This window comes from Suillus plorans (genome assembly GCF_016647745.1).
Source record: "Suillus plorans strain S12 chromosome Unknown HD556scaffold_2, whole genome shotgun sequence".
Lineage (NCBI taxonomy): Eukaryota > Fungi > Basidiomycota > Agaricomycetes > Boletales > Suillaceae > Suillus > Suillus plorans.
This window is the reverse complement of record NW_024537386.1, coordinates 655143-680065: the sequence shown is the minus strand read 5'-3', so window position 1 is coordinate 680065 and position 24923 is coordinate 655143. Positions and strand designations below refer to the sequence as shown.

The following is a 24923-nucleotide window of genomic DNA, read 5'->3' as shown; positions in this document are numbered from 1 at the left end:
GTGACTGTTAGTTACATGTCACGCGTAGACGCGACCCAGCGCAATTCGGACGCTTCCGAGGCTAAGTGATGTCCCTCCTCCAAGTGGTTGCTCGTCATGCAACACGTCCTTGGACGCGTGCATTTGCCTCCGAATCACTTCCGCCAGCAACTAGTGGGGTATATAAAGTATTCGACCGGGCTGCTAAGAGGAAGCAGAGAGATCGGGCAGTGAGCAGAGATGCAGGTGTTGGGAGCAGGACTGTGGACTACGTCCGGGACGAAGTTGCAGACCGAATGATGGAGAGACTACTTGTCGGTTGACTTGTTTTGTTTTTTTCAACTTAACTGAATGATTCATGTGTAGGATATCAAACGCAAATTCAACACCATCGTGGACCTTGGTTCAGGGCCTGGTCACTTTTCCAAGCTCCTCGAGCCTGAAAAAACGCGCAAAGTACTCATGATAGATTCTAGCAGTTCGCTCTTTATTTCTGACTCTCATCGTTTTTAGCTGACTGTCGTACAGAGACCACGCTTAACCGAGATCGGGACGAAGAATTCGAAGGTACGTCATGTTATTTCACTGGGTAGCGCCCTGACAATAATACGAGTGATCCACAGTTGAAGTAGAGCGTGTACATGCAGATGAAGAGAATCTTCTTGATGTTCTTCCTCGCAACTCTCAAGAGGCCATTGTATCTTGCCTCAGCCTCCACTGGGTGAACGACCTACCAGGCGTGCTTGTACAAATAAAGGAAGCCCTGAAACCTGATGGGCTCTTTTTAGGCGCCATGTTTGGCGGGGATACCTTGTTTGAGCTTCGGTAAGAGATTGGGACGGTCGTCTATGTCGTTGAAAGACATTCTATTCACAGGACTGCCCTTCAGCTTGCGGAAGTAGACCGCGAGGGCGGCATCTCGCCACATATTTCGCCCATGACAGGTAACTGATTTATGCACTATCGCACTATTACTGTTTCATCGGCTCTACTTTGCTTTTTGTATAGACACTAAAGACATCTCAAACCTTCTCTCTCGTGCGGGATTCACTCTACTCACTGTAGATATCGATGAAGTACGTGTTGGGTACCCAAGCATGTGGGAGCTTCTCGAAGATCTGCGCGACATGGGTGAGAGTAACGCTATTGTTGGACGGTGAGCCAATTCGATGCACGTATCTTTGTTTCCTATTGTGACTTTGTAGGCGACACTTCTTGCACAGGGATACGTTGGCTGCTGCCTCAGCTATTTATAAAGGTCTGTTACAGCACAGCGTATAATCTATAAAATTTAATTCTTTTAAATAGAACTGCACGGAAATGAAGACGGCTCCGTTCCAGCGACATTCCAGATTATCTACATGGTATATCCAAATCCCCTTTTGATAGGTTTTTACCTCATCCTATTTCAGATTGGCTGGAAACCTTCGCTGAATCAACCCAAGCCCCTCGAACGTGGATCAGCCCAGACGAATCTCAAAGATGTGCTCTAGTTTCTCGCGCTATCGTTGTAGACTAGAATCTCATTCTAGCTTCGAACTATTGCTAACCTATTTCATGAACTCAACATCAGATCTCGACTATCGAATTTGTCTTTCACTTCCTAAGAATTACTAAAATCCTACAATCCCAACTGTAACGTGGTATGCGACCTACGAAGAAGAACAAGAAAAATAAATGGTAGCACCATCTCGGCCTAATAACCCCTATCTCATCATCCCGTATGATTGTCAGGGATTACTCTTTTTAAAAACTCCTTCAGGTCAGCACGCTCCTTAGAACATGCTGCGTGCAGTACACCATCATACCCCAAAAAACTCACACCAGCGCTCCCAAAGGCCGCGCGTTCCGCTTCTCCTTTATCGCCCCACCTTAGCGCTAAACCGACCTGGTCCTTCAAGATCTCCGCCGACTTTCGCCCGAAGCTATATCTCACAAGTGGATCGTCTGTTCCATGACCCCAAAAAACCGGCATTGTTAGCGCGTGCGGGGAGATAAGTGACTTGAAACGGTCTCGTAATGGCAGCCATCCACTCATCACTACGACTCCTGCAAGTTTCCAGCCCTCACCTCCCTCGCGTACCGCACGCCCTCCGAGACCAGAAAGGAGTACCATTGCACCACCTTGCGAAAAGCCATTGAGGACAATACGCTCTTGTGGAATGCCAGCGTCGACCTCGGCCTTGACAAGCGCGTCTAGCTTGCGTACCGAGTCCAACATGCCCGGTGCATCCTCGGTCTCGGTGAAGGAAAAAGATGGTATATCGAACCAGGCACGAAGCCATTCTTTATTATACACTGTTACGGGTCGCTGAGGTGCGTGGGGGAGAACCCACTTGACGTGTGGGAGGGCAGACGCGAGCTCGTTTGTGAGGGGAATCCATCCTCTGCCATCATCACCGATGCCCTAGTGCATGTGATCAGCACGAACGACAAAACAGGCGAGTGACAGAAGAAGTAAGGTACTGGGCGTCCGACGCCGTTGCAAATGGATGAAGGACATGCGGGGTGAGAGAGTGCACCTACATGTACACAAATTACAGTTGCGGTATGTGCTTTGGTTGGCTGTACCACTAGGAAGGGCAGCGTGACTACTGACATCGCTGGGTGTCTCCCTCGTGTATTGAGGAGGTGAGAGATGAGTAAAGTGAACTAGAAATGGCACTTGTAAAGAATTTTAGCACCGGAGGAGAGGAATGGCTCCCTAAGTATGTATAAGCCTCCAAATAGCTACTTTGATCGTTATATTTGACCCGTCTTCTACACTCAGTACGATCGATCTCTTATCTACACTAATCCCGTAAGTGCCGGCGGTCCCCGGCCGCGGTGGCAATTCAACCTTAACCATTGGTGCAAATAATACCACCGAGATCCCTAGACTGCGACCGAAGCTCGGACAGTGATCATCATGGAACAACCAGTGATTGCCCAGGCCGAAGAAATCTCTATTACCTCACAACCCCTTTCAAAGAAAGCCCAAAAGAGAGCCGCAAAAGCAGCTCGCTTACAAGAGCAAAAGGCTGAACGTCGTGCGCGCGAGAAGGAGGCGAAAAAACGCAAGCGACGAGAGCGTGCAGAAGCAGGCGATGCGGAGCCACGGAAGCGTCGTAAAATGGGTGGATTTGATCAGACTTCATTTGCTGCGCAAGTGGTGATAGACCTGGGTTTCGATGATATGATGACGGACAAGGTGCGTACGAATACCATCGGCATTACCTAAAACTGACACGAGCATACCTGCAGGAAGTGACCTCTTTGACTTCCCAACTGGCATATACATACAGCGCGAATCGACGATCATCTACCCCGTTTACATCACTATTGTTTACATCCCTCAATGGGCGGACAAAGGCGCGGCTAGATGCCATAAACGATGCTGGATACAAGCGATGGACGAATACAAAATGGTGGGAGGAAGGTTACGATCGAATATGGACATCCAAATCTGATTCTTGCGGCGGAGATGAAGACATGGATGCACATCGCGCGAGTGTGGTTTACCTGACCGCTGACTCCGAGGAAGAGCTGATAGAACTTAAGGAGGGCGAAATATACGTTATCGGAGGTATTTGCGATCACAACCGATACAAGGTATGTACTTTGAAAAAACCTCATACCCTGTTCGGTATTCCTTCGCAAAAACCAGAAAATGGAGCCGGTATTATTCTTCAGCGACCCCATGTTCGCCTTCCCCGATCTGCTCCCCAGATCTCCCGTAATTCCTCCACCCTGATCTAACAAAATATATCAGAATCTCTGCCTTGACAAAGCTAAAACGTCATCCATTCGACACGCACGCCTTCCTATAGGCCGATATATAGCATCGTTAACGACGAGGAAGGTGCTCACGGTCAACCAGGTGACATCTATTCGTTACGTCGTTTGTTTTTCTGATAGCGAAGGCTGTCCGGTTTACCTATAGGTATTCGAAATCTTACTGAAGTGGGTTGAAACACGAGACTGGGAGCAGGCGTTTTGGAGCATCATTCCGCAGAGAAAGTTCCAAAACAAACTGACCAATCCAAATGCACCCCCTGAAGGAGAGCATGTTGGAGAAGGTGAAGATCAGGAAGACCAGGAGGATGCCGACGAAGCAGAGCTGGTGGCTTCGAACGAGAACGGGGATGGGGAAGAAGATGACCAGGATGGCGGGGTTTCCGGCTCTTGACCCCAACCAGTGCTATCCGTGGCATATTAATAATTTCTCCACCTGCACTCCTATCAGGCGCGCAGTGCAAGTGACATGATTCAGCACAGTTGCCGCGGAGCCAACAGGTTGGGATGCATTTTCCATCACGAACGGATGAACCGCTTGCTTCTAGCGAAAGTCCTTGGTTAATTTTTTTTTCCTACCCATCCTTCCGAATCCAAGTGTGACTATCGTGTGATTAAAAATATCCAGGCATATTGTGCACGATAAATTCGCGTTTGCGTTCATGTATCTTGCGCATACTACGTACTTCAGGTAAGTTCAGACCTGGCATAGCCATGAATAGGGGTAACAACTGTCTTCCTTCAGGCTGTAGACCGCTAGGGGACATGACTTGAACCTGCAATCAATATTATTCGAAGCGAACTCCACTTGAAGATATTATTATCATATACTATGTTCAACTTCGCTTAAACAACAAGGCGCTGTCGCCGGCGTTAACGCTCACCTTGCTTGGATGTCCCATGATTACATTAACGTTATAACCCTATTGATAGCGTCACTTGTGTTCACGGTGACCATTTTGTCTCGGTAGAAGGAACGTACGACTGCCTTCTTTCTATTGGTCTACGGGAGACTAAGATCACCGTCTACTACTGTGACTGCATAAGTTATCATTGGTGCACGGGAAGCATGTCGGTTAGCCGAGGAACGAGGCCGGAAACTGCAGCCGGCATATGATGCTATTAGCCATGCCTAGTTCACGTGCATTGCAATCTATCATATCGCTGGCAGCGCGCACTTTCTCTACCTATCCACACAGACATAGTACATATCAGATGCCGTCAGCCATCATCCAGCCGACCGCAGCGCACACCGCAACCGTCATCTTTGCCCATGTGTGTTCATAATGGCCAACTCTTGATCGTGCTAGAAGCATACGCTGATTTAGTCTCACCGTGTAGGGTCTCGGCGACGAAGGACAAAGTTGGCGCGCAGTGATAAGCGGTGATTACGACTACAGAAAGCCCGGCGAACTGACAATCCCCGCTCGTCTTCCTCATGTCAAATGGATCTTTCCAGATGCACCCGAGCAAGCCGTCACGGCGAATTTTGGCACTGAGATGCCTTCATGGTTTGATATGTCTAATCTACCGCTTCCACCGGAGCTGTACTTGAGCAAAGTGGTTGATGATGACGAGAGCGTGAAGAATGGTGTTCAGATCATAGATGACTTGGTTCAAGCAGAAGTTAAGGCTGGAATACCAGAAAGTCGCATCGTAGTGGGCGGATTCAGTCAAGGAGGAGCTCTGGCTTTGGCGGCGGGTTTGGGTGGTAAAGACTGGAGAACGAAGAGTTCCGGGGATGAAAGCAAGCTGGCTGGTGTAGTCGTGCTGAGCGGTTGGATGCCAGTCAGAGAGAAGTTCAAGTCGGTCAGTACTAATAATGCACCATCATAAATTCTTCTCCCATGGGCTATGATGATACTGAACGTTCATACAGCGCATTTCGTCGCATGCCAAGTCTATGCCGGTATTATGGGGACACGGAACAGCAGATGCGGTGATATATCACAAAGTGGGGGAGATTTCAGTTGGATTACTTCAAGATCAACTTGGAATCGTGAAGCACGGTGCCCATGACCAACTTGGTGCTCCTGGGATTAACTTTCGGTCTTATGAACGTATGGGCCACACTTCATGCAAGAAAGAGATGGATGACTTGGTGACATTCTTGGGAAGTGTCGTACCACAGCAGGTATGGTTAAGTGACCCTCCTCGATTAAATACATACTGACAGTATGTAGCAAACTTAGAACAGCTTAGAACCTGTAAAGCCAATCAATTGTCTAGGACCATAAATCTGGTTCCACACGTGTGTTCGGTACTGCATTCCGTCGGTACATTGAGACCTTTGACATTTCAGAATTGCTGGCTATTGTACCCGATATTCGTGTGCGAATATCTATAATCCCACGCTTCTTGATGTTGCAGCCCGCCACATCCTGACAGTGAGAATGAGTGAGACAGAGTGGGGCTTAAGTTTCCTACACGTGGCCCTCTTTGCAGCGTTCTTTGCTCCTCCAGAATAATGTCTTTACCACTAACTTTTGCGACCATAACCCCAAAGACGAAGCACACCGCCACGGTCATATTTGCTCATGTACGTGCTGTGGTGATCGCGAGAGGGACATATTCATCTTTGACTTGCTCATAGGGACTGGGAGATAGTGGTCTGGAGTTCTCAAACAACAAGGAGATGCGCACGATCGCATCCCAGCTTCCACACATCAAGTGGGTGTTTCCGAATGCGCCTGAGCGCTCCATTACCGCATGGAAAGGAGCCACAGGGAGGCGAAGTTCAACTAGGGGCTGGCTTGACGTCTTACATGATCCTTTGATATATTTGTCGGAAGACGATGACATCCAGGAGTATGATGAGGGAATCATGCAAAGCGTCAAGCATTTAGATGCCTTTATCCAGTCTGAGATCGATTCAGGAATTTCACAAGGACGTATCGTGCTTGGGGGATTTGGCCAAGGGGGAGCGATATCCCTGATCGCAGGTTTGGGTGGCAGTCAGTGGAGGGGTGGTTCTGACACGCAAGATGGTTGGAAGTTGGGAGGAGTCATATGTCTAGGTGGTTGGCTCCCCATGCGAGACAAATTCAAAAAGGTGAGAGGAAACTTTCAAGTGTGGCGAAAAGCTGTGTCTTAGATGTGTTTTCAGCGGTTGTCGATGCACGCATGTACGATACCCGTGTTCTGGGGTCATGGGGTGCAGAATGAATCTGTGACCTGGGATCTGAGCTGGGAGTCAGCCAATTTCATAGGAGATAGACTGGAAGTGAGATATGGACATTATACGAAGGTGGGAGAGCCGGGTGTGAGCTTCATGTCGTACGGCGTAGCGACACTGTTGGCTGAATCTGAGATGGAGGACCTAAGGTTGTTCTTAAAAAAGGTCTTTCCTTTGGAAGGATAGGGGCGCGTCAATCTGTACTGAGACTCATCCTGAATAAAAATTCGATCGACCTGGCATTGACTGGACAGTTGAACACTCCATTTCATGCGACACGGCTCCTCGCTACCGCGTCGTGACGGCGTTGGCGAACTTCCCGACACCACTTTTGCTTTGCCTCGTGCGATGTTGCTCAAGATATGGGTCAATTATTTACATAACTTTGTGGTCCAATTCATACAACCATTCGGCTAGACTACATCCCCAATTGGTATACACAAATGATGAGCACATCGGCTCGGTCTTGTTCCTCGGTCAGCCAACACGCTCACAAGGGTTTAGTCCTGGAAGTCTTCAGCCGACGGTGTGAGTACGTGCACGTGTCAGTCGGTGAACCGGTGAAATCGGAATGATTCACGACCCATGGAAAAATCAGCACAGTTTTGCATTGACAATGCATTTTTTCGTCGACAGGGCCCGGAGTCCTTCCAGTCACGGTGGCCACTAACGTTATCAAATTTCCCTCCCCTTAATCGAGTGCATCAAGTACATCCATGTCGTCCTCATCTAGTTAAAGACCTGGGCATTATATCGCCCTGAACGGGAAGGGGATATAATATATCTAAAGGATTTATAAGTTCTGAGTTAAGGTTTGCCACCATAAAGATGCTTACCCCTTTTGCAGAGACTACGGAACGGAATGAAAATTTGTGTCTTGTCTTTATCGTGCTGCGGGCGGAGTGTCTCGACGTAATAAAGCTCGTACATAAAAAGATTTTTGAGGACCAGCAAACCTTCTTTGCGAACTGTCTAAATGTATCGTGATCCATTCTGCCCGTGACAAGCGGAGTAAGTACCATGGCCACACACTACTTGTAACGGGCAGAATGGTGATAGACTTTGGAGGCTGTCAATATCTCGAATAATGGTGAAACCATCCTGCATCAACGAAAATCATACTGACGATTATTTGCTCGTGGGGGATTCCACTTCGTCGGACGCCCACCCCTACTCGAGTTTCATTTATCCAGTACAGGCTGAGACGGAGCCTTGTTATCTACCACCATGTGTCCGACGGTTAATGGGGTGGGCTAAGACGCGCTGAAACTGAGTATGCTCCGTAATGCTGACAATTTGGCAGCTTTCAAGTTGAAAGCCAACTTGAAGTGATCATGGTGCGTGCAACGCAGCCATTGAACCATGACTGATTGATGAATGAGCAAAAAGGAATTTAAATTTATTTGATTGGAAAGTAGCAACTCGCCTCTAGGAATTCGAATCGCCATGATATCCCCACCATAATAATGGGAGGTCATCCAATCTCTTCCACGGGTACAGGGTACATGGTACCGATAGCTATATCGGAACGTTGGAACATCAATTTGGCGCCTAGCTTCAGCGCTCAGGCAGCAGCTGAATATTGAATACAAGCGTTCCGATCACCTTCGGACGTTTCCTATCGTCAATTACAGTAATAGATGCTTGTATGCTGGTTCGCCGTCGTCTTTTACTCCTCATTCTCTATTGGAAACAGTGCCCGAATGTCTCAGCGACATCGCACTCTCAAAAGTGCAGTGTATAGTTGTCAGTACGCCTTTCTGCCATGTGAGCCTTCGACATCCGTTGAACGTAGTCGCGTATGCAGGTCTGAGAGGAAGCTGTTTGCGATTGACGGTCCAGCTGCACCGTGCAGGTTTGAAAGAGAAGGTGATGCGAGGCAGGCAATGGATCTCTCCAGTCCGAGGGACCTGGACCGCGATTAATCTACAATGAAAAGCAGTGATGCACCAATATTCATCGTCGATTCATCTTCGGCCATTTGTTCTGATGCATCTGGAGGTGCTTGGTCTGCTTCTTTGAGATAGTCGGAAGTGAAGTATGATTCTGTTCCGTTCTGTCATCAGTCTTTCCGGTGATTAGTTCTTCCTTGTGCTCACCGAAATCTCCAGGCAGGGCGTCTGGCATAATATCATTGAATTTGGCTACAAATATAATGTTGGGAGATAGGAACGCTTGCTGGAGGCAAGTTGTGGGATCCAGTAGGTGAGGCGTCTTCAGGATAAAAGCAGCGAACTCTGGTTACGCCGTGAAAAGAGCACGCAGAGGCCATGATGGTAGACGAAAAGGAGAAAACTTAGGAGAGCAATGGGTGGCGTTAGCCACAGGATGGCTGGTGATCGGAGCTAGAGATGTGGGACAACGCTGAGCGCTGAGATGAGACGAGCGAACGACGCAACTGATATACGAACATGGCGAATCTGTGGCTGAGTGTCGAAGGTGAAACTGTATAGTACGTAGCACATGGTTCGAGGTGATAAGACGCTGGTGGCAGATGGGCCGATGCAAGAAACGGACGTACGATTACCAAACGTGCAACAGCCAACAGCTTTTGCTCGTAAGCTTCGAGGACATCGTATTACTCGTCTCATATGTCAGATTCACATTCTTATAAACGACACCCCTACAATATCTCTAGCGTTTTGACCATGTCCGGAATAGAAGAAAGGTCTTTGACTTGTGCAATAATATCATGATCCGACGCGACTCTCTTGTATTCTCCGCCACGCTGATGCGCTAGCAAAAATGCGCCAAAAGGCTGTTCAAGATGAACAATCAATCGCAAAGCTCGATCGCTCAGTTCCAAATCAACCGACTCCTGTGCTTCAGGGAACCCCCCGGGAGAATTCTGTAATGGGGACCCGGGTGCAGACCAATAAACTTCTTCGCTCTGCGTATCATCAGCAACGTCTGGCAGCTCTGCCAAGCCAGACGGCTCTGCGAGGTCAGGAAGCTCGAGGAGATCACGATTCCACGGACGAACAAGTAAGAATGACTGCATAGTGCGTCGTGTTGATGAGGGCTGATTCAGCTTGTCCTTTGTGGTGATCAGCAGGTCATGAAGCCCTTCGGCCTTGATTTCATATGTCTCTTGGTCTTCAGCGCGACTCTGTTTGACTGCTATGACACGAAATGCGATGCAAGGCAGATGCAGTCTGCAGTTCGCGAAACGAGGCGCGCTCAGCTTGTCAAGCTGGGCATAAATTTCCAATGCCAAATCCACAGCCATAGCATGTCGGAGCGAGGGAATCGACAGTTGAATGTCATGTTCGGACAGAGATGGCGGGGTGTATGGTGGAGCTTTATACGAGGTAATATCGGCCGGCAGACAGCTATTGAATTCGGATGATTGCCCCACCCAGTCCAGGGCACTGATGTCACCCGACTGGGCTACGATCTCCTGCAAGAGCCTCCCAAGCGCCCTTTGCTTCTTCTCCCCATAAATGACAGGCAGGTTGACGCCGAAGATACCAAACAATGAGTATGCAATATCTTCCTGCCACGTGGTGACACGCGCCGACACCCATTGGAGTTTCTCCCGGGCGTCTCTCATCCCTGGACTGAATGCAACGAGGGCTTGTGCATTTATGCCTGTCGCATTTCCCATCTCCTGCATGATTGCAAGGGAATCTTTGTGATTGGGAGAGCGATCGTCGAGATAAAGGGACCAATCCTTCTGATAAAAGAGGACAAATCTTGGGGCCAGAAATTCTTGAACTGTCCATCCTCGCGTGTTCCAAGCACTACTGGCGAGTGCGCCAGGCTGCGACGAAGGTGGAACATCCGACAGGTAGATGATGGTAAGCGCTGAGTGACGATACCAGATAAACATGGAATTGACCGATTGTTGGAGCTCGACGTTGTTAGTCTGGTCGATGCAACACGTATCGATCCATGCCCAGCGATACCCTTTGCCACGAGTAGTTTCACAGAATGACTGCAACTTCGCGATGCCACCAACTGGATCCAACTCATATACCACTTTGCCCTGGATGTCATGCAGCGACGGCTCCGTTCCTTCCCACCTATGTGATAGCATGGCATAACGGAAGTACATTGCCACCGCGTCTTGGATGCGCTCCATTTGAAGGTCTGCATGCTTCAATGTGGACGACAAAAGTTCTTTGTACTCCGTGCTCATTTTGAAGGCCTTGATCTGTACCTCGCGATTGCACAAGCGCCCAGTGGAGGTGTTGAGCAGACGATGCGGAGCGTCGTCGAGTTGGCCTTTGATAGTTTCCTGAATAGCACCTTCTGCTTCGGACGGACTGACATACTGTTGGCGGACGTCTGGACAAAGAGTTAACAATGTTTGAAGAACGTGCTATTTGGGGCGTACTTGTTGTTTCTGTGTTGGGAGCACTTTCGAACTTGGAGACCATGGTTTTGAACGTATCGATAGCTTCATCGTATCGGTGTGCGTCATGAAGTACTGCATGCTTCAACTGATATCCAAAGTAAGATGAGGGGTTGAGTTCGATGACCTGCATATCACCAAAATGAGCGCCGATTACGAAATGGTAAATGTCATCACACCTTTTCCGCGTCGAGGAGTGCCACGTCCCAAAGCATTTTTCCCGACCTCGCCTTGCTACGGTTCGCAAAGACGGTATTGGTTGCAAAATCGAGGTCGATTGCCGCAGAGTAAAGCTCGATAGCCCTGTCGTAATGACCCACAGCGAGGGCATCATCTCCGCTTGCAGCGAGGTCAGTCACACCGGCAGTCGTATAGAGAACGCTGCAATCTTGTTTGAAAGCTAAGTAAAGCGGGGTTGAGAATGATACCCGTTTGATATTACAAAGACTTGCCAGTGGACCAATCAAGGCAGCAAGCTTTCGTAGCCTCATCAGCCCTATCCATCATGTATCGGTATGCTTTGATGGCTTCTGGAAGTCTACCTGCTCGAAGGAACGCATGGCACCAATTCTGGTGTACAGTTCGCCACAAGGACTTTAGGTCCCATCCGAATAACTAAAAAAGCAGCTGGGCATAAAAAAATGTCCAGTTGCATTGTAATCAACCTACCACCGCGAAGACATCATACGTAGAATGGATGTCAGACATAGACGGGATACCGATAATGTTGACAGCAGCAGTGAAATGACCAGTCGCTTCGTTGTGATGTGCGTCGTTTAATGCATTCATTCCCACTTGGACGTGTAGATAAGCCTGAAGCAGGCTCACAAAATCAGTACCGACGCATGAATCTCGAGTTGACTGTGTCAGGAGCGCTCACTTCCACAATACCACAGGCAAGAAAATTCGCATTGGGACGGGTGGTAGCTAGCTCTTGGACGCGCAGAATTGCCTCATCATGTTGATCTGCATTGAAAAGGGCGATGGCCTGACAACTGTCGCGTAAGTAGCGAGTACATGAAACACTATTGACGTACCTTAATTCAGAGTAGAAGACGAGTTTTATTTAAGTCTACGTCTACGTACATGAACGCAAGATCAAATGCTTTCATCGCATCTTGGAACTGTCGTTTTCCACAGTGGGCGATGCCCTTGGAGATACAGCCCATCAAGGATGACTGAATACTGATGCTCTATATCACCATATAATTTAGCCTATTTTAAAGAGGTCACGATAAGAAGGCTGTCTCACTTTTAGTGCATCATCAAGTGCGCGGTCCCAGTCGGCTTTTCTTGCCATAACAAACGAGCGGTTCGCGTAAGAGTTGTAGTTGTTCCTATCGGCGTTGATATCCTGGGTGAGCAGCCTGGCAGCAGTAGGCAAGTCCCCGGATATGCATGCATCGCGGGCTGTCGTGTTGATGACCAGGATCTGCATTACACATGGTCAGATCGCGTAGTAAGAATGAAGGCTGGAAACAAGCCTCGCAATCAGACTGTTGAGCCTTGACATTAAGATTGAGGATCAATATGCAAAAAGACGAACCGACTATAAAGGACCAGGAACTCACAAGATTTGCCGCATGTTCCTTCAAAGTGTCTTCTCGTAATGCATCCTTGGAGAAAATGAAATGAAGAACAGAAGGAGAATGAACAAAATCTTACATTTGATAATTGGTCCTCGGGAACATCGCCCAGTAAAGGTACTGCCCACTTTGAGATTATATCATCTCTACCTCCGCTGAGAACGTGTTTGCCATCCGCGGAGAAGTTGACACAAAACACCTGATTGGGGTGCTTGAATATGGCGATGGTTCGTCGATCCGAAAGTCGCCAAAGGCGAACCTGTTGGTCTCCAGATGCAGACGCGAGGAGGGTGCCAGCAGGGTTCAAGGCAATCATGAAGACAAAGTCAGTATGACCCTTCCAGCGTTCACCGACCTGCATCCAGGTCGATGGATCCCAAATGCGTATGGTGGGATCACATTCATCACCAGCTGAGACAAGCTGTTTGCCATCGGGCGTCCACGCGAGCGACATATTATATGCTCCATTGAGTGCAGAGTGATCCTGGAACTTTTTGATGCATTCCCTCTTGCCTGGATTCCATATCTGGATATTTATCGTGGTTGCGATGGCAAGATATTCACCAGACGGTGAATACCGAATACAGCGGATTTCGGCACCAGGCCCACAATTGATTGGATATCCTTGCACTTGCCATGTTTGTGTGTTCCAGAGCTCCGCTGTGGTGTCCACTGAGCCGCTCGCCAGCAATGTGCTGTCTGGGGAAAAATCAAGCGACCATATCTGTTTGGAGTGGACTCTGATAGGCTGGGTGAGAGATTCGCCGTCTTTGTTCCATGCGATGAGCTCTCCGCCAAAATCACCGCTTGCAATCCATTTCCCATCTCTTGATACTGCAACAGCTCGTATGCCGAAGCGATGTCCCTCCATTATCTTCAATACAACACCATCATCTAAGTCCCACAAACAAAGCGTCTTGTCGTACGACGCGGTCACCATACGGCGTCTATCGGGGAAGACTGCAACTGCAAAGAGAGTATCTTCATGACCTTTGAATGTTTGACTAGTCGTGGTGATGCGAATGGCGGGGTATTCCGCTTCCGTCATTTTGCTCGAGGTTGAGCACGACTTGCTGGAGAGCTTGTGGTCTAGGGTGTCTTGATCTAAGTTTCAGAAGTGCATGTACCGGGACTTTTTGTATTTCTTCACAGTCTGCTTCGTGTATCATTAGATGCCCAGGACACGAGGTCTGAAATTAAAGCCTAGGCTCGTGGCCAGCCTGGCTTATACACCATGGACAAGCCGAGTGACGAAACCAGGCTGGTCGATCTCGGAAAGACGAGAACATCCTGGAAATGGCCGACTGTGGGGCCAAAAGTCCGGAGCGGGCTTCGGCAGTTGGTGACTTTGTTATGTCTGTGCCAGATTAGGAAGTCAACGTTAACCCGAATCAATACTGCATGAAATTTCGCTCAGGTAACTAGGACCTCGGTGGCTCAACTATGAACTAAAGAAGTCAGGCATCAAATCAAAGCTCGCAAACTATCCGGCAATAAGTATGAATAATTATCAAGTGACGAATATATATGTAACTGGGGAGAAAGGAATTGAGGGAACGGATAATACGTCGCTTGTACTATTCTCACAGCTCAGGAACAAATGAGACCAAATAAATCGGAAACGCCGACCTTCTACAGAACACCAACCCATATACACAACACTTCTGATCACTGAAGCACATTCCACCATGCCTGTCCCATGGGAAGCTCTCATTCCATTTGGTATGCTGCCACAAAATCCAAAGGGATAATTTGCTGACTTGATAATCTCATATTCTTAATACCACTACAGGCCTGCTCACTTCAATGTTTGCAGCAGCCGGAACGCTCTTGAATGTTTCTAAAAGGGCTCAGAATCAAGGCAAGGTATGTCCAGAATTTGTTTTGTAAAGTTCTAAATGTCACCAGTATCTGACTGTTCCACCGTGTTCTTTCATTCGCATAACTCATTTCGCCCGGACACATTGGCAACTCCCTAGCCTGTTCGATACCACGTCGATTCTTGGGACGAGATGATGATGGACCGTGATAGACGGTTAACAGGACACACACGTGGACAATCTGTATGTGCTGTCTTTACACTTGTCCATGCTCGAATAAATATCATGTACGTTTCTAGTCAAACCCCGTACCTCCAGAAGGTTTCGAGACGAGTAGCGCTTGGTACACGGAAGCTACATCATAACGATACCACATACCATGCTACCTTGAATGAAATTGTTCTTTAGATGGATACTACACCAACGTTTGTGGGCACTGGGCAGAGATCTGTCATTGGAAGATTTCCTGCGAAAGGAACAAATATTCTTGCGCTAGAACAAAGTCTAAAAGCACCTGAAGCATATTTACCAGGATCGAAGATTTCTACGCTCGCGAGTTCGCGTTATATCCGTGTCCACAGCACTGTCGTTTGTACACATCTAACTGAAAACAAGGTATCAATCATAAGATTTCATCTCCTCGTTCAGCCACGCCCACACAACCTCTCGCCTTCCACTCAGATCTACACCCAGCTCTTCATCTTCAATAAACCCATATCGTTTGCCCTCGAGAGCCTTTCCAAGCTCAGAGTCCAACCCTTGCAGCGTGCAGGAGAGAATCACCCCGTGTCGAGCGTGGATGTGTGCTGTCTGTTGGTACAGAGTTTAGATAATGCAGCAACAAAACGGAACGAACTTACAACATCGCCCCACACGAACGGCTTCTTGATCGTGTACTCGAATTCGGGAGTTTGGCCAAAAGCCCAGTCCCAGCTCTGCAAGAAGGGTCATATAACCGCATGCAGATAGTGAAAGGGAGCTTACAGGTAGCTCTGCCATCCCGCGTTGGATATATCCTATTCTCGCGAGGTCGTCAGTATCGTTGACGATGCATGGCTAACATTTCTCTTTAGCTGGCGTAAGACGTGTTTAGATAAGAAAATGTTACCTCGTCGTGAACGCCATATTCGGCTTTGAACGAGTCCACGACAGCATTCACGAACATCTCGTGGCTAACTTTTTTACTGAATTGAGCGAGGTTGCACACCGGCGAACGCACAGACGCGACACCCTTCGTAATCATTGTGTCCTATTGCACGCCAACATATCAATCAGCAAAAAAGCTCCTTGCACCGAAACAAAGAAAGCTCAATATCGTTAGAACATAAAAAACGAACCTTATCCACCCTCAACAAATCTCCCAGCGTCTCAAGTCTCGTGGTAATCAGCATCGTCCCGTGGTGGTACGCACGCCCGCTCACGATTTTGTACGCCGAGCCCGACGCCTTCTCACCTCCCACACAAATATCATTCCGCTCATTCACATCTGCATCGATGCCGAGCGCGCGCACGGCCCGGAGAATGACCTGCGCAGTAGCGCCGCGGTCAAAAGTCGTGCGTGGGACGTGGATGGAGAAGTTCGTGTTACCAAGGTCCTGCGGCGTGTTAGAGTAAGTTAGCGCGCAGTTTTTATTATGGCCAGGATAGACTGTATGGTAATGGAGACATACATGGTACACTGTCCCGCCGCCGCTGCGCCTACGTATCCACGGAATGCCCTGCGCACGGGCTGCACGGAGATTGACCTCCTTCCATGGGTTTTGGTTGCGTCCTATGACGACACACGGTGCATCTCTATACAGCAGGAGTAATGGCTCCTTCTGAGGCGCATGTCTGAACAACCTGGATATGCATCCATGTAAGGGTCAAGCCAGCATCATTCATCATCATCAGATTCCCAGTTCGAGCGCAAGTGAACCGTCAGATTAGCATGTACCAAGTAGTGAACAGCCCACCAGTCTTCAAACGAGAGATTGAAATATGGATTGGTTGACGTGCTGAGGTATATAGAATGTGTGGGTGTTATGACCGAGCTTGCGCCTGATGCGGTTGTGTAAAGTCTGCGCGCCGCTGAAGGGACATAGCGGAACGAGAAGGAGATCATTAATATTCGTATTCGGACGCGTGCAAGGGGCGCTCATTTTACATCTCTCAATAATCAAACTCGTATATTTACAACAGGTGGTCACGAGCTGGCACTTTCATGATTTTACTGAGGATTGTCTCTCAAAAGCTTCTTGCGCAAAAATTCCGAGGAAAGGAAGCACCGTTGATCCATAACAGCACGGACAATCAACCCAGGGCTCCGCAGGTAGTCTAATAAATGCCGGAAGAGCCCTCACCGCTGCACTGTGGTATATATCGGTTTCTCTACCTCATGTATCTGCTTCTTCCCTACTGGAGTGCCAGGTATCGTCTTGGTCAGACCCTGACGAGTAACCGGACGTCAACACAAAGGCAGCAATTGTGACATGAACAAGAAACGTACGAGCTTTTCAAACATGCACTTGTTCAAGGTGCGCTCGGGTTTTCTACATGCATAATATTCCTAAGAAATGAGGGGGAAATGTAAGAATTGCCACTAATCTAGCTGTGAGACTCTACGCACCTGATTGTTCAACTCCAGGCAGTTCCAGTGCGCGTCAAACTGCTCAAGGCAGTTTTCCCGCATCTTGTTAATCCTAACGGCCTTCTCAGAAGTGAATAAACAAACAGTGAATGATACACACAAGTCGGTTGCACAGCGCGTAACACGCCTGCCCTCCTTCAGACATTGTCCTGGGTCTCCCCGGCCCTCGTTTTTGCAAAGCATAAAATCCTCTACCAATACACATCTCATCAACATCACTCCTCATGTAATTTGATTCCAACGCACCATTATACTCTTTGCAGTAAGCGCCAATGAAAAATGCAGCGGACTTCAGCGGGGCACTGGTTACGCCGAGCTCCTGGGTGCGCGGAACAGAGTCCGGGAGTGGTGTTGGGTCCTTGTAGGGCTGACTGCCTGTGGCGCTGTCGCGAAAGCCGCTCATTGTCGTTGAGAACGGTCAACTTCGGAATGTGGACTTGATGTGGACGATTGCCTTTCTTGATCACGCGGAGTTTTTCAGTTTTTCCGTTTTAGGTCTGCAGAAGCTTACTCTCTTCTGCACGGTACTTGCACAGCCAAGGAAGATGGTGAGTCCGCGTTACAACTGTTAACATAGTATAACCTGCTGATGCGTACGATGTTGCCAGCCTCCAAGAACAGCCCCAAAAGCCTACCAAATTTTGGCCAAAACACACCAAGTCACGATATTCCTAACAGTCCCCCAAACCGCAACGATTGCATTTCTTAAGGATGAGGCACTTTCTGCGCTCACATCTCGCGTCGCAACTGAGGATGACAGCTTCCCTCATGTTCAAAGCACAAGCGACTTTGAGCTGGCGCGTGCGGTAAAAGAGAAGGAGAAGAATAGGTCAGGGGTGACTTATGAAGCCCTCGAGTCAAACAAGGCTGTCAGAGGCCTCCTAACAAACTGGGAGGTACTATATTTTCAATTTAGAGATGAAGAAGGTGAGTGTACTATGCGAACTCTGACATTCATTGTCCCGCTAATACTTGATCTTGATGTCTTCACCAGGCAATTTGATGCCAGTCGAAGTCTCGCAGCCTTCTCTCCTCGATGACGAAGAGGAAGAGCCTCCCGTGAATAAAGGCAAACGCAAGGCGTTATCTGAATAGCCATCTTATGCCGCACGACGTTCTGGATATTATATTGCAAGGATATACTACGAAGAGCATAGGGAGGCAAGAGTCAGATCATATTACTGCAGCCAGTATTATGACCGCCATGGGTGCGGGGTGTATGGGAGCAATGCAGCAGCTACCCGCCGGCCCTCTTCCGCGAGCAAGTTATACGTCGAGCACGCATTTCTCTGGAAGTACGAGGAATCATTGAGATTAACACTACATTCGCAGTGTATAAGTAGTAGACACCTCACTGTATCCATAATGTCAAGTTGTATTCCCATTTCTTTCAGGTAACCTCTTATACTCGGAGGTGGAAGCTCCATCCGTCTCCCAGTGCCAAACACCAATATTTCTACTTCGTGTTCAGTCCTGCCCGGTCAGCAAATTGCAAGTCTCAGAACGCACCTGGTTTTGGGACAGCAGTCTCAAATACACTCAAATGCTCGCGATCCCAGCCCTCCCATAGACGCGAGGGAACGTTCCACAAAAAGACCTTACCGTCCAGGAAGATGCATGCAGATGGAAGGATAAGTCCGTCTGCTAGCTGGATACCTGCCGATGTTATGGAATTAACTTGCACGGGGGGTGGAATATCCCCTGCAAGCATGTTTGTGAACACCGTTGGACGGTCGACATGCCGAATTGCAGTCGTATGTAAGACGCGTCGTGACAGTGAGGAGCGGAAGCGATGTATAATGAATGTAGACATCGTGGAAGTAATACAAACGAAAGAGGGCTTATTCGCAGAAGTCAAACAACAAGCAATAATAATCGTTTTCCGAGCTTATAGATGGATCTATGATGAGCAGAACAATTTCGAATGTACCTGTATTCTAGTAACCCATTGAAATATCAGATGCTGTACCAGTAATAATTCATGCACACAAAACTCATGGGTACACTCCCCTATCAGATGCAGAACAGAGCAATATCGCCGACGACGGCGCATGATGGTGGAGAGTAGGGAATAATATGCTAATGAAAAAGGTCTATGCATGCAGTCATTAACGAGCCAATAAATCCATTTTGAATCTGCTGATCCACCAGCCCCCGAGTCGCCGCATTACGCACCAAAATCTCCATATCCACTTATGACCCCTCGACCCTGGTCACAACGTCCTCCACCCTGCTCTCATCCCCTCCTTCCTCAATCTCACCTTCCAATCCTTCCTCAGCACACCGCTTGCAAGAGCACGCAAACCGCCATCCCCTCGCGAGCTCCATGCGACGACGCCGGCGTGCTACCTCGGGTGTCTCCTCAGAGTGCTGCAATACGTCCACATACGCGATAGTGATCTCATCGCCTTTTTGAAGTGCGCGAGTGGCCATAAGTTGCAGCTGTGCAGTGCCAGTTGGGAAGACGGGCTTAGCGGAGGGTGCGCAATTATGCGAGATCTGGGAGTCGATGTAATGAGAAAAGGTGCATCGAAGAACTAGGAACTCACATAGGATGACACTGCGTAAAAACCCGTGCCGATCTGCTTAGAAGTCCCGCAGGGGGTGCGTGTTTTCTCGGCGTTCTCAGGGCGAGCAGCTGTATCAGGCTACATCGTGATGTAAGAACATAGCATTCTCAAAACGCAAAACAAGTTCACCTTATTCTCCCTTCCTTCACCGAAGTATACCCCATACGAGTTATACGACATCTTCCCGATAAAGGTTGCATGTCGATCCTCCGTAAGGAATTGTTCAAGTCCGGGGAGCGCAGTCTGCAACACATCCTTCAAGACGCGAGTCTCGTGATCTGCGGGATTCACCTCGAGATATCTTAGACGCTCGAGGTGATCGTACAGCGAGTATTCTCCGCCATCTGTCAGCACCGGCTCGGAAGCGACGCCAGGCAATATTCCGCGGGGTAACATCTTAGCAGTCTCCGCGCTGACCTGTCGCGCAACGAATCGTGCCACAAGCTCTGGTGCAGCCCTTTTGGTCTGTATGAGATACTCGACGAACGCTTTTTGGGCATTTTCCCGCTCCTCACGTTGCGCGCCTTTCATTTCGGGCGCTATGGCGGCAGGTAAAGGCGACTCGAGCGTGAAGAGCAGAGTCTGCGAATGAGCGTTGTGCTGGGTCTGGCAATCAGATGAGCAGTAAACACTGTGGAGGCGATCCGATTCTGGACGGATGGGATCGTTTTGGATCTGGCGCAAGCAATAGCTACAGTGTGTGCCTTTCCCTTGAAGATCGGCATCAAGAACGGCCACGATTGGATCTTCCTGTGGAGGAGATCAGGAAGAATTCAGGAGACATGGGACAGGCGATTTACCTGGTAGATGACTTCACCAGCCTCGAAATCTTTTGTCACGACAAGGACTTTCTTCGACATGGTTGCGCCCTTGCCGTCAGGGACATTGATAGTCTCAACTGCGACATTCATTGCCTTCGGCGGGAAGAACGTATAATATCCTATCCCATCTTTAGTCCTGCATAAGAAACACGCACCCAAGCAGCGTACCTTCAACTCGGTCTTTGACCTAACGGTGACGACCAAAACATAAAACAAAATTCATAATCAGATACCATTGAAACAACCAAGAAAGAGATAGATATGCAATTTGACAGATTAGGGGTTAGGGTGCAGGCTACAGGGCTAGCATATCCGTGTTTCGCAGTCATAGTCACAGGGCAGGCGTTTGACTGCCCTAGTCTGTGACCTTGACCCACTCTTGTGAGGATGTTTCCGAGGGTGGGCCCCGTGAGGGACTCGATTCGTCCTCCCCATCAGACAGTGGCCCAATTTTCCCCTCTGCCAGTGAATGATCATTACTCACGTCCAAATTAGTAAGTTCCATCACAAGCTATGATGGCCAGGTCAGCACAACCAATAGTCATCATAAAACAGACGTACCTGGAAAACAGGTGGAGGAACAGTCTTCTCGTAAATCACAACCAGCTCCACGGGTGATGGATACACACGCAACGCGCGGTAGAAACACATCGCAGCAGAAAGGTGGTAGATAGGACCTTGAAAACCAATCAAGCAGAAATCCTTCCAAAAACGAAACTGCTAAGTACCTTTCGCACACAGTTGTTCACCTATCCCAACTTGCTTCATGAAATACTGTTCCTTTTCCTCTGGCCCAGCTGGTACTTCTTCGTTGCGTACGCTCTCCAACGCGCTCCGCAAGTCATTTGCGTCCACTCCTTCGGTTGCAGTCTGAGCAGATTCAGACGGTGTCTGGCTCTGGCTCTGCTTGACACGCTTTTTTTCTTTCCCTGAAACCCTATGTCAGCTGCGTGACAAAACATTCTGTTGGTGAAAACTTACGCAGTTGTTTGCGGAAGTTGGCGTCGGTTCTCCGCTTGTAGTCGAAGTACACGGCGTATGCGAGGACGCCGCCGACTGCGACGCTTGCAACGGTCATTATTGTAGTAGACCTGTTCATTTTGTGCAAGAAGAAGAGAACAGAAAAGGTTCGAACGTTTCACTGGACCAATTAGCAAGAGGAATTTCGGAAAATGAATTATGTCAGCGACCCCTACGCGTTCAATTCAATTCAAATACACATTGATTGACGTTCGTGAGTTGTCGTGAGTATGTATACTAAATATTACAGGTACAGCGATCATAAATAGTTGGAATATACAAATTTACAAGGCGACATAGATGCCTCATCGATCCTTCTCCCAATCGGCAGGCAAGTCACATTTACAAACATGCCTCCGGGGCACCTGAGTCCCTGGAGCCCTGCAAGTTGCTCCATGCATAGCATCATGCGCCAATTCATTCGGGCACTCGTAGTTCATGTGCATTCGCCCAAGAGAGAATTTATCGTTGGCTTGCTCGTGCACAGCTTTCTTGAAGTCTGGTAGCCGAGGGTGAGAGCATTCAATGGCAATCTTGCCAGAGTCGACAGATTGGAGCGGTGTGTTGCCCAAGCAAGCTTTGAACATGGCTAGTTGGACATGAGCAAGTGCACGCCAGTAGAGTTTGATTGTAAACTTACGATCGTATCCTCGATTCTCTAACTTCTGCCAGTCAATACAGGCGAAGAATGGGTGGCTGCGAATTGACTCCCACTCGGGTCTCATGGCATGGTGTTTGGGAAAGAAAATCTGATGAGGGGTTAAGCCAACCTCGACGACACAAAGACTTAGAGACATACAGAACAAAGAAGATCCTTGGCGTCCTTATCTTGGATGAGATCTATTTCATCGTTCGGTCTTATGAAGGTCAGTCGGCCGTAACCCTCGGGGATCTTGTGGTCATTGCCAAATTTATGTGTTCCGTCACTAAAATGATATATAGAGTACCAGTGCTTGGGAGTTGAGTAAGCTTTAATGCCAGGGCGATCTAGAACCACAAAGGATAGCTCACCCCGCCGTTGATTAGTAAAAGCTCCAGCAAAATGGTACCATAAGTCCAGGTATCCGTCTTGAAGTTATATCGCTGGCTTCCCTCGACTCGCTCTGGAGGAAGGTAACCTTTGGTACCCGATATACCGTGCATGCGCTCGTCGTGAAATTGCTGATAGGTCAGTTTGCGGTCCATGACTTCGGCATTGCCAAAATCTGCAATGCATACGTGGCCGGACGGAGTTACAAGCACGTTTTCCATCTTCAAGTCCGTATGTACGACGCGCAGCTTGTGAAGATGCTGGAGGGCGAGAAGCTTTAGGGGTAGCGAAGCACATTAGGTCAAACTTGCATGCTGAACATAGGAGATACTTACAAGCTCAGCAGCAACAAGACGCAACTGCCAATGCATGAATCCGAATTTTGCCCTAGTGCGAAGAGTCTGAGGATAGAACCTCTGGGGCACGTTCAGCATAAAGTCAGATAATGATATAATGATCAGGAAAACGCACCATCACAAAGTAAAAATTATCCTCGTCCTCAAAGGCATGCAACAAAGGAGTCAAAAATGGGGATTGCTCTTCGGTGACGCGCTTGAATGTCTCGTATTCAGCACTGATAGCTGCCGCTGCTGCCTCAGAGCCTTCGAGTAGTTGTTGCATAGTCGGGCGTTTGTCTTTGGCGCAGTGCACAGATTGTGCAAGCAACCCAGCCTTGTCAATCACCTTGATAGCGACCTCCTCCGTTTGGTCTTTGATAGCGTACCAGACATAACCGAATCCTCCACTGCCGACCTGTGCCGTGGCGAAGTACTTATGACCACCTGCCTGAATGGAATAGGCAATATTCCCATCATTCGAAATCCTCTCAACGACAACACTGGCCTGTTTTGCCTCAGGTGTCGACGATGACTGAAAATTCGAGGCACTGGGTTCAAGAGTGGAGAACATATCGCCGAGGTTTAGCTCGGTATTGCCTCGCGCAAGTCGTAGTGATGCGTCGTTATCGAGGTTCCGCTTGGTAACATCATGTGGTAATTCGGAGGGGGATCCCTGCTGTGTAAGTTGTACAGATGGTGCACGTAAGTGCCCAGCTTGGACTCCTGGATTCATATCTGCGGGAAGCTTTAGACCAGGTGGGCATCGCGGTGGTTCATGGGGGGTAGACGATGGTGATCTGTCACATTGAAGTTGTGGAATTAGAGGATCGTATCGATGTGGGGCCAGGCATGATTTATAGGAGGAAGGGTGAGTAGCAGACGATAGCGATTGGCCAAGGGGAGAATGTGGAAACACATAGTCGTATTGCTGTGAGCCCAGGCGTGCTTTCTGAGAGGAAGGTTCATCGAGGATAGTAGGGGCCATCGACAGTACGCCAGTTTCAGCGGTAGGTCCGGTAGAAGGTCCTGCGATGTAAATGAGTGATCTTGCGCCAGCGCATTTTTGGGGCGTCTCAATGTCCTTGCTCTCGATGGTCTGCATGGTCCGAGCCAAAACTGGCGGCGCGACGGCAAATTCAGAAAGTGGAGAACAAATAGGTGTCACAAGCGCCATGACCTCAACCGGTGCTATGCATTGAATATCACTGTCTCGAGTGATGTCCGTCAGGGAGGCAGATCGAGTTAGGGCAGCCATGTTCGAGGATTGTTGCTCATCTGGAAACTCAACAGTAAGCATCCGTATTACACATATGAAAGACATATCTCCAAGGCTATTGATGGTTTACATACCTTGAGGGCACGTCGTGCCGAGTCCGAAGAAATTTAGTCCTTGTGCGGAAGAAAGAGCGGAATCAGGAAGCATATCGACCATCTCCGTCGACTGCGTGGCGGTCGTTTCGATATTAGATACAACTGCAGAATTTGACGGAGAAGGCTCGAGAAGCAGTGCAGAGCCCTGGGCGGTACACGCATGTCCTTCATAACTTGTGCCAAGAGTAGGTAATACTTGACTTTGTTGGATTGACATGTGGGCGCCATCGGCAGTGGGGGACAAAACTACATGAAAGCGAAGGTTTACATTGATAGGAAAAAACGCTTGGGTAGCCGGAGACCGTTCAATTAGGGATGATACATTTGATGCAGGGGCAGGCGTTGCAGCAGTAGCGACATCCGATGCAGAGGTAGATCCAGACGTCTTGAAACGTTTGAAGATGCGAGCAAGCAGATGTTTGAGGGCCATTGAGATAAGTGGGGGCGGCGTTA

The 24923-nt window shown here is 48.7% G+C and overlaps 14 protein-coding genes across 14 annotated transcripts; 6 read left to right on the top strand and 8 right to left on the bottom strand.

The window, feature by feature from the left end:
* Window positions 1–68: 68 nt before the first annotated feature.
* On the top strand, window positions 69–1472 carry HD556DRAFT_1225459 (S-adenosyl-L-methionine-dependent methyltransferase; the record flags this gene model as incomplete). Its single annotated transcript, XM_041297015.1, has 9 exons — window positions 69–293; window positions 346–457; window positions 508–546; window positions 603–804; window positions 856–923; window positions 988–1135; window positions 1185–1237; window positions 1288–1343; window positions 1392–1472. The coding sequence occupies 9 exons, from the start codon at window positions 69–71 to the stop codon at window positions 1470–1472; spliced, it is 984 nt and encodes a 327-aa protein (XP_041166984.1).
* A 221-nt stretch (window positions 1473–1693) lies between these two features.
* On the bottom strand, window positions 1694–2580 carry HD556DRAFT_1428593 (Phospholipase/Carboxylesterase-domain-containing protein; the record flags this gene model as incomplete). The annotated part of the gene is made up of 2 exons (XM_041304728.1): window positions 1694–2386; window positions 2506–2580. 2 exons carry the CDS (start codon window positions 2578–2580, stop codon window positions 1694–1696), a joined length of 768 nt encoding a protein of 255 aa, XP_041166983.1.
* Window positions 2581–2887: 307 nt separating this feature from the next.
* HD556DRAFT_1225530 (guanine-1-methyltransferase-domain-containing protein) lies at window positions 2888–4147 on the top strand (the record flags this gene model as incomplete). The annotated part of the gene is made up of 4 exons (XM_041297019.1): window positions 2888–3169; window positions 3223–3570; window positions 3731–3838; window positions 3902–4147. 4 exons carry the CDS (start codon window positions 2888–2890, stop codon window positions 4145–4147), a joined length of 984 nt encoding a protein of 327 aa, XP_041166982.1.
* A 735-nt stretch (window positions 4148–4882) lies between these two features.
* Window positions 4883–6106, top strand: HD556DRAFT_1322353 (Phospholipase/carboxylesterase/thioesterase). Its single transcript, XM_041301381.1, has 4 exons — window positions 4883–5028; window positions 5095–5562; window positions 5633–5887; window positions 5937–6106. Exons 1-4 carry the CDS (start codon window positions 4969–4971, stop codon window positions 5943–5945), a joined length of 792 nt encoding a protein of 263 aa, XP_041166981.1. The 5' UTR covers window positions 4883–4968; the 3' UTR covers window positions 5946–6106.
* A 114-nt stretch (window positions 6107–6220) lies between these two features.
* On the top strand, window positions 6221–7114 carry HD556DRAFT_1436461 (Phospholipase/carboxylesterase/thioesterase; the record flags this gene model as incomplete). The annotated part of the gene is made up of 3 exons (XM_041305577.1): window positions 6221–6292; window positions 6347–6805; window positions 6860–7114. 3 exons carry the CDS (start codon window positions 6221–6223, stop codon window positions 7112–7114), a joined length of 786 nt encoding a protein of 261 aa, XP_041166980.1.
* Window positions 7115–8849: 1735 nt separating this feature from the next.
* HD556DRAFT_1436460 (uncharacterized protein) lies at window positions 8850–9200 on the bottom strand (the record flags this gene model as incomplete). Its single annotated transcript, XM_041305576.1, has 3 exons — window positions 8850–8974; window positions 9028–9106; window positions 9165–9200. The coding sequence occupies 3 exons, from the start codon at window positions 9198–9200 to the stop codon at window positions 8850–8852; spliced, it is 240 nt and encodes a 79-aa protein (XP_041166979.1).
* Window positions 9201–9551: 351 nt separating this feature from the next.
* Window positions 9552–13919, bottom strand: HD556DRAFT_1436459 (uncharacterized protein; the record flags this gene model as incomplete). The annotated part of the gene is made up of 10 exons (XM_041305575.1): window positions 9552–11218; window positions 11268–11412; window positions 11465–11666; window positions 11728–11900; window positions 11955–12098; window positions 12166–12310; window positions 12372–12478; window positions 12538–12717; window positions 12857–12901; window positions 12951–13919. 10 exons carry the CDS (start codon window positions 13917–13919, stop codon window positions 9552–9554), a joined length of 3777 nt encoding a protein of 1258 aa, XP_041166978.1.
* A 437-nt stretch (window positions 13920–14356) lies between these two features.
* Window positions 14357–15056, top strand: HD556DRAFT_1468921 (NADH dehydrogenase 1 alpha subcomplex; the record flags this gene model as incomplete). Its single annotated transcript, XM_041308416.1, has 4 exons — window positions 14357–14593; window positions 14664–14737; window positions 14851–14934; window positions 14991–15056. Exons 1-4 carry the CDS (start codon window positions 14560–14562, stop codon window positions 15054–15056), a joined length of 258 nt encoding a protein of 85 aa, XP_041166977.1. The 5' UTR covers window positions 14357–14559.
* A 253-nt stretch (window positions 15057–15309) lies between these two features.
* HD556DRAFT_1225487 (uncharacterized protein) lies at window positions 15310–16795 on the bottom strand (the record flags this gene model as incomplete). The annotated part of the gene is made up of 7 exons (XM_041297018.1): window positions 15310–15501; window positions 15552–15626; window positions 15676–15747; window positions 15800–15940; window positions 16029–16286; window positions 16362–16533; window positions 16647–16795. 7 exons carry the CDS (start codon window positions 16793–16795, stop codon window positions 15310–15312), a joined length of 1059 nt encoding a protein of 352 aa, XP_041166976.1.
* Window positions 16796–16834: 39 nt separating this feature from the next.
* On the bottom strand, window positions 16835–17749 carry HD556DRAFT_1260415 (Ndufa8, NADH-ubiquinone oxidoreductase complex I 19kd subunit). The gene is made up of 5 exons (XM_041299039.1): window positions 17567–17749; window positions 17421–17511; window positions 17300–17372; window positions 17180–17239; window positions 16835–17119 (listed from the first exon to the last, which is right to left on the bottom strand). Exons 1-5 carry the CDS (start codon window positions 17721–17723, stop codon window positions 17030–17032), a joined length of 471 nt encoding a protein of 156 aa, XP_041166975.1. The 5' UTR covers window positions 17724–17749; the 3' UTR covers window positions 16835–17029.
* A 31-nt stretch (window positions 17750–17780) lies between these two features.
* HD556DRAFT_317450 (uncharacterized protein) lies at window positions 17781–18464 on the top strand. The gene is made up of 3 exons (XM_041310256.1): window positions 17781–17868; window positions 17929–18247; window positions 18315–18464. Exons 1-3 carry the CDS (start codon window positions 17866–17868, stop codon window positions 18413–18415), a joined length of 423 nt encoding a protein of 140 aa, XP_041166974.1. The 5' UTR covers window positions 17781–17865; the 3' UTR covers window positions 18416–18464.
* Window positions 18313–19155, bottom strand: HD556DRAFT_1322293 (NADH dehydrogenase 1 alpha subcomplex assembly factor 3). The gene is made up of 3 exons (XM_041301380.1): window positions 18830–19155; window positions 18676–18776; window positions 18313–18609 (listed from the first exon to the last, which is right to left on the bottom strand). Exons 1-3 carry the CDS (start codon window positions 19131–19133, stop codon window positions 18514–18516), a joined length of 501 nt encoding a protein of 166 aa, XP_041166973.1. The 5' UTR covers window positions 19134–19155; the 3' UTR covers window positions 18313–18513.
* Window positions 19156–21872, bottom strand: HD556DRAFT_1322289 (uncharacterized protein). The gene is made up of 9 exons (XM_041301379.1): window positions 21693–21872; window positions 21440–21640; window positions 21273–21388; window positions 21196–21222; window positions 20880–20898; window positions 20691–20830; window positions 20020–20640; window positions 19870–19968; window positions 19156–19819 (listed from the first exon to the last, which is right to left on the bottom strand). Exons 1-9 carry the CDS (start codon window positions 21808–21810, stop codon window positions 19514–19516), a joined length of 1647 nt encoding a protein of 548 aa, XP_041166972.1. The 5' UTR covers window positions 21811–21872; the 3' UTR covers window positions 19156–19513.
* A 43-nt stretch (window positions 21873–21915) lies between these two features.
* On the bottom strand, window positions 21916–24164 carry HD556DRAFT_1322287 (kinase-like domain-containing protein). The gene is made up of 6 exons (XM_041301378.1): window positions 23233–24164; window positions 23097–23177; window positions 22743–23036; window positions 22531–22683; window positions 22372–22480; window positions 21916–22320 (listed from the first exon to the last, which is right to left on the bottom strand). Exons 1-6 carry the CDS (start codon window positions 24082–24084, stop codon window positions 22037–22039), a joined length of 1773 nt encoding a protein of 590 aa, XP_041166971.1. The 5' UTR covers window positions 24085–24164; the 3' UTR covers window positions 21916–22036.
* Between the last annotated feature and the right edge of the window lie 759 nt (window positions 24165–24923).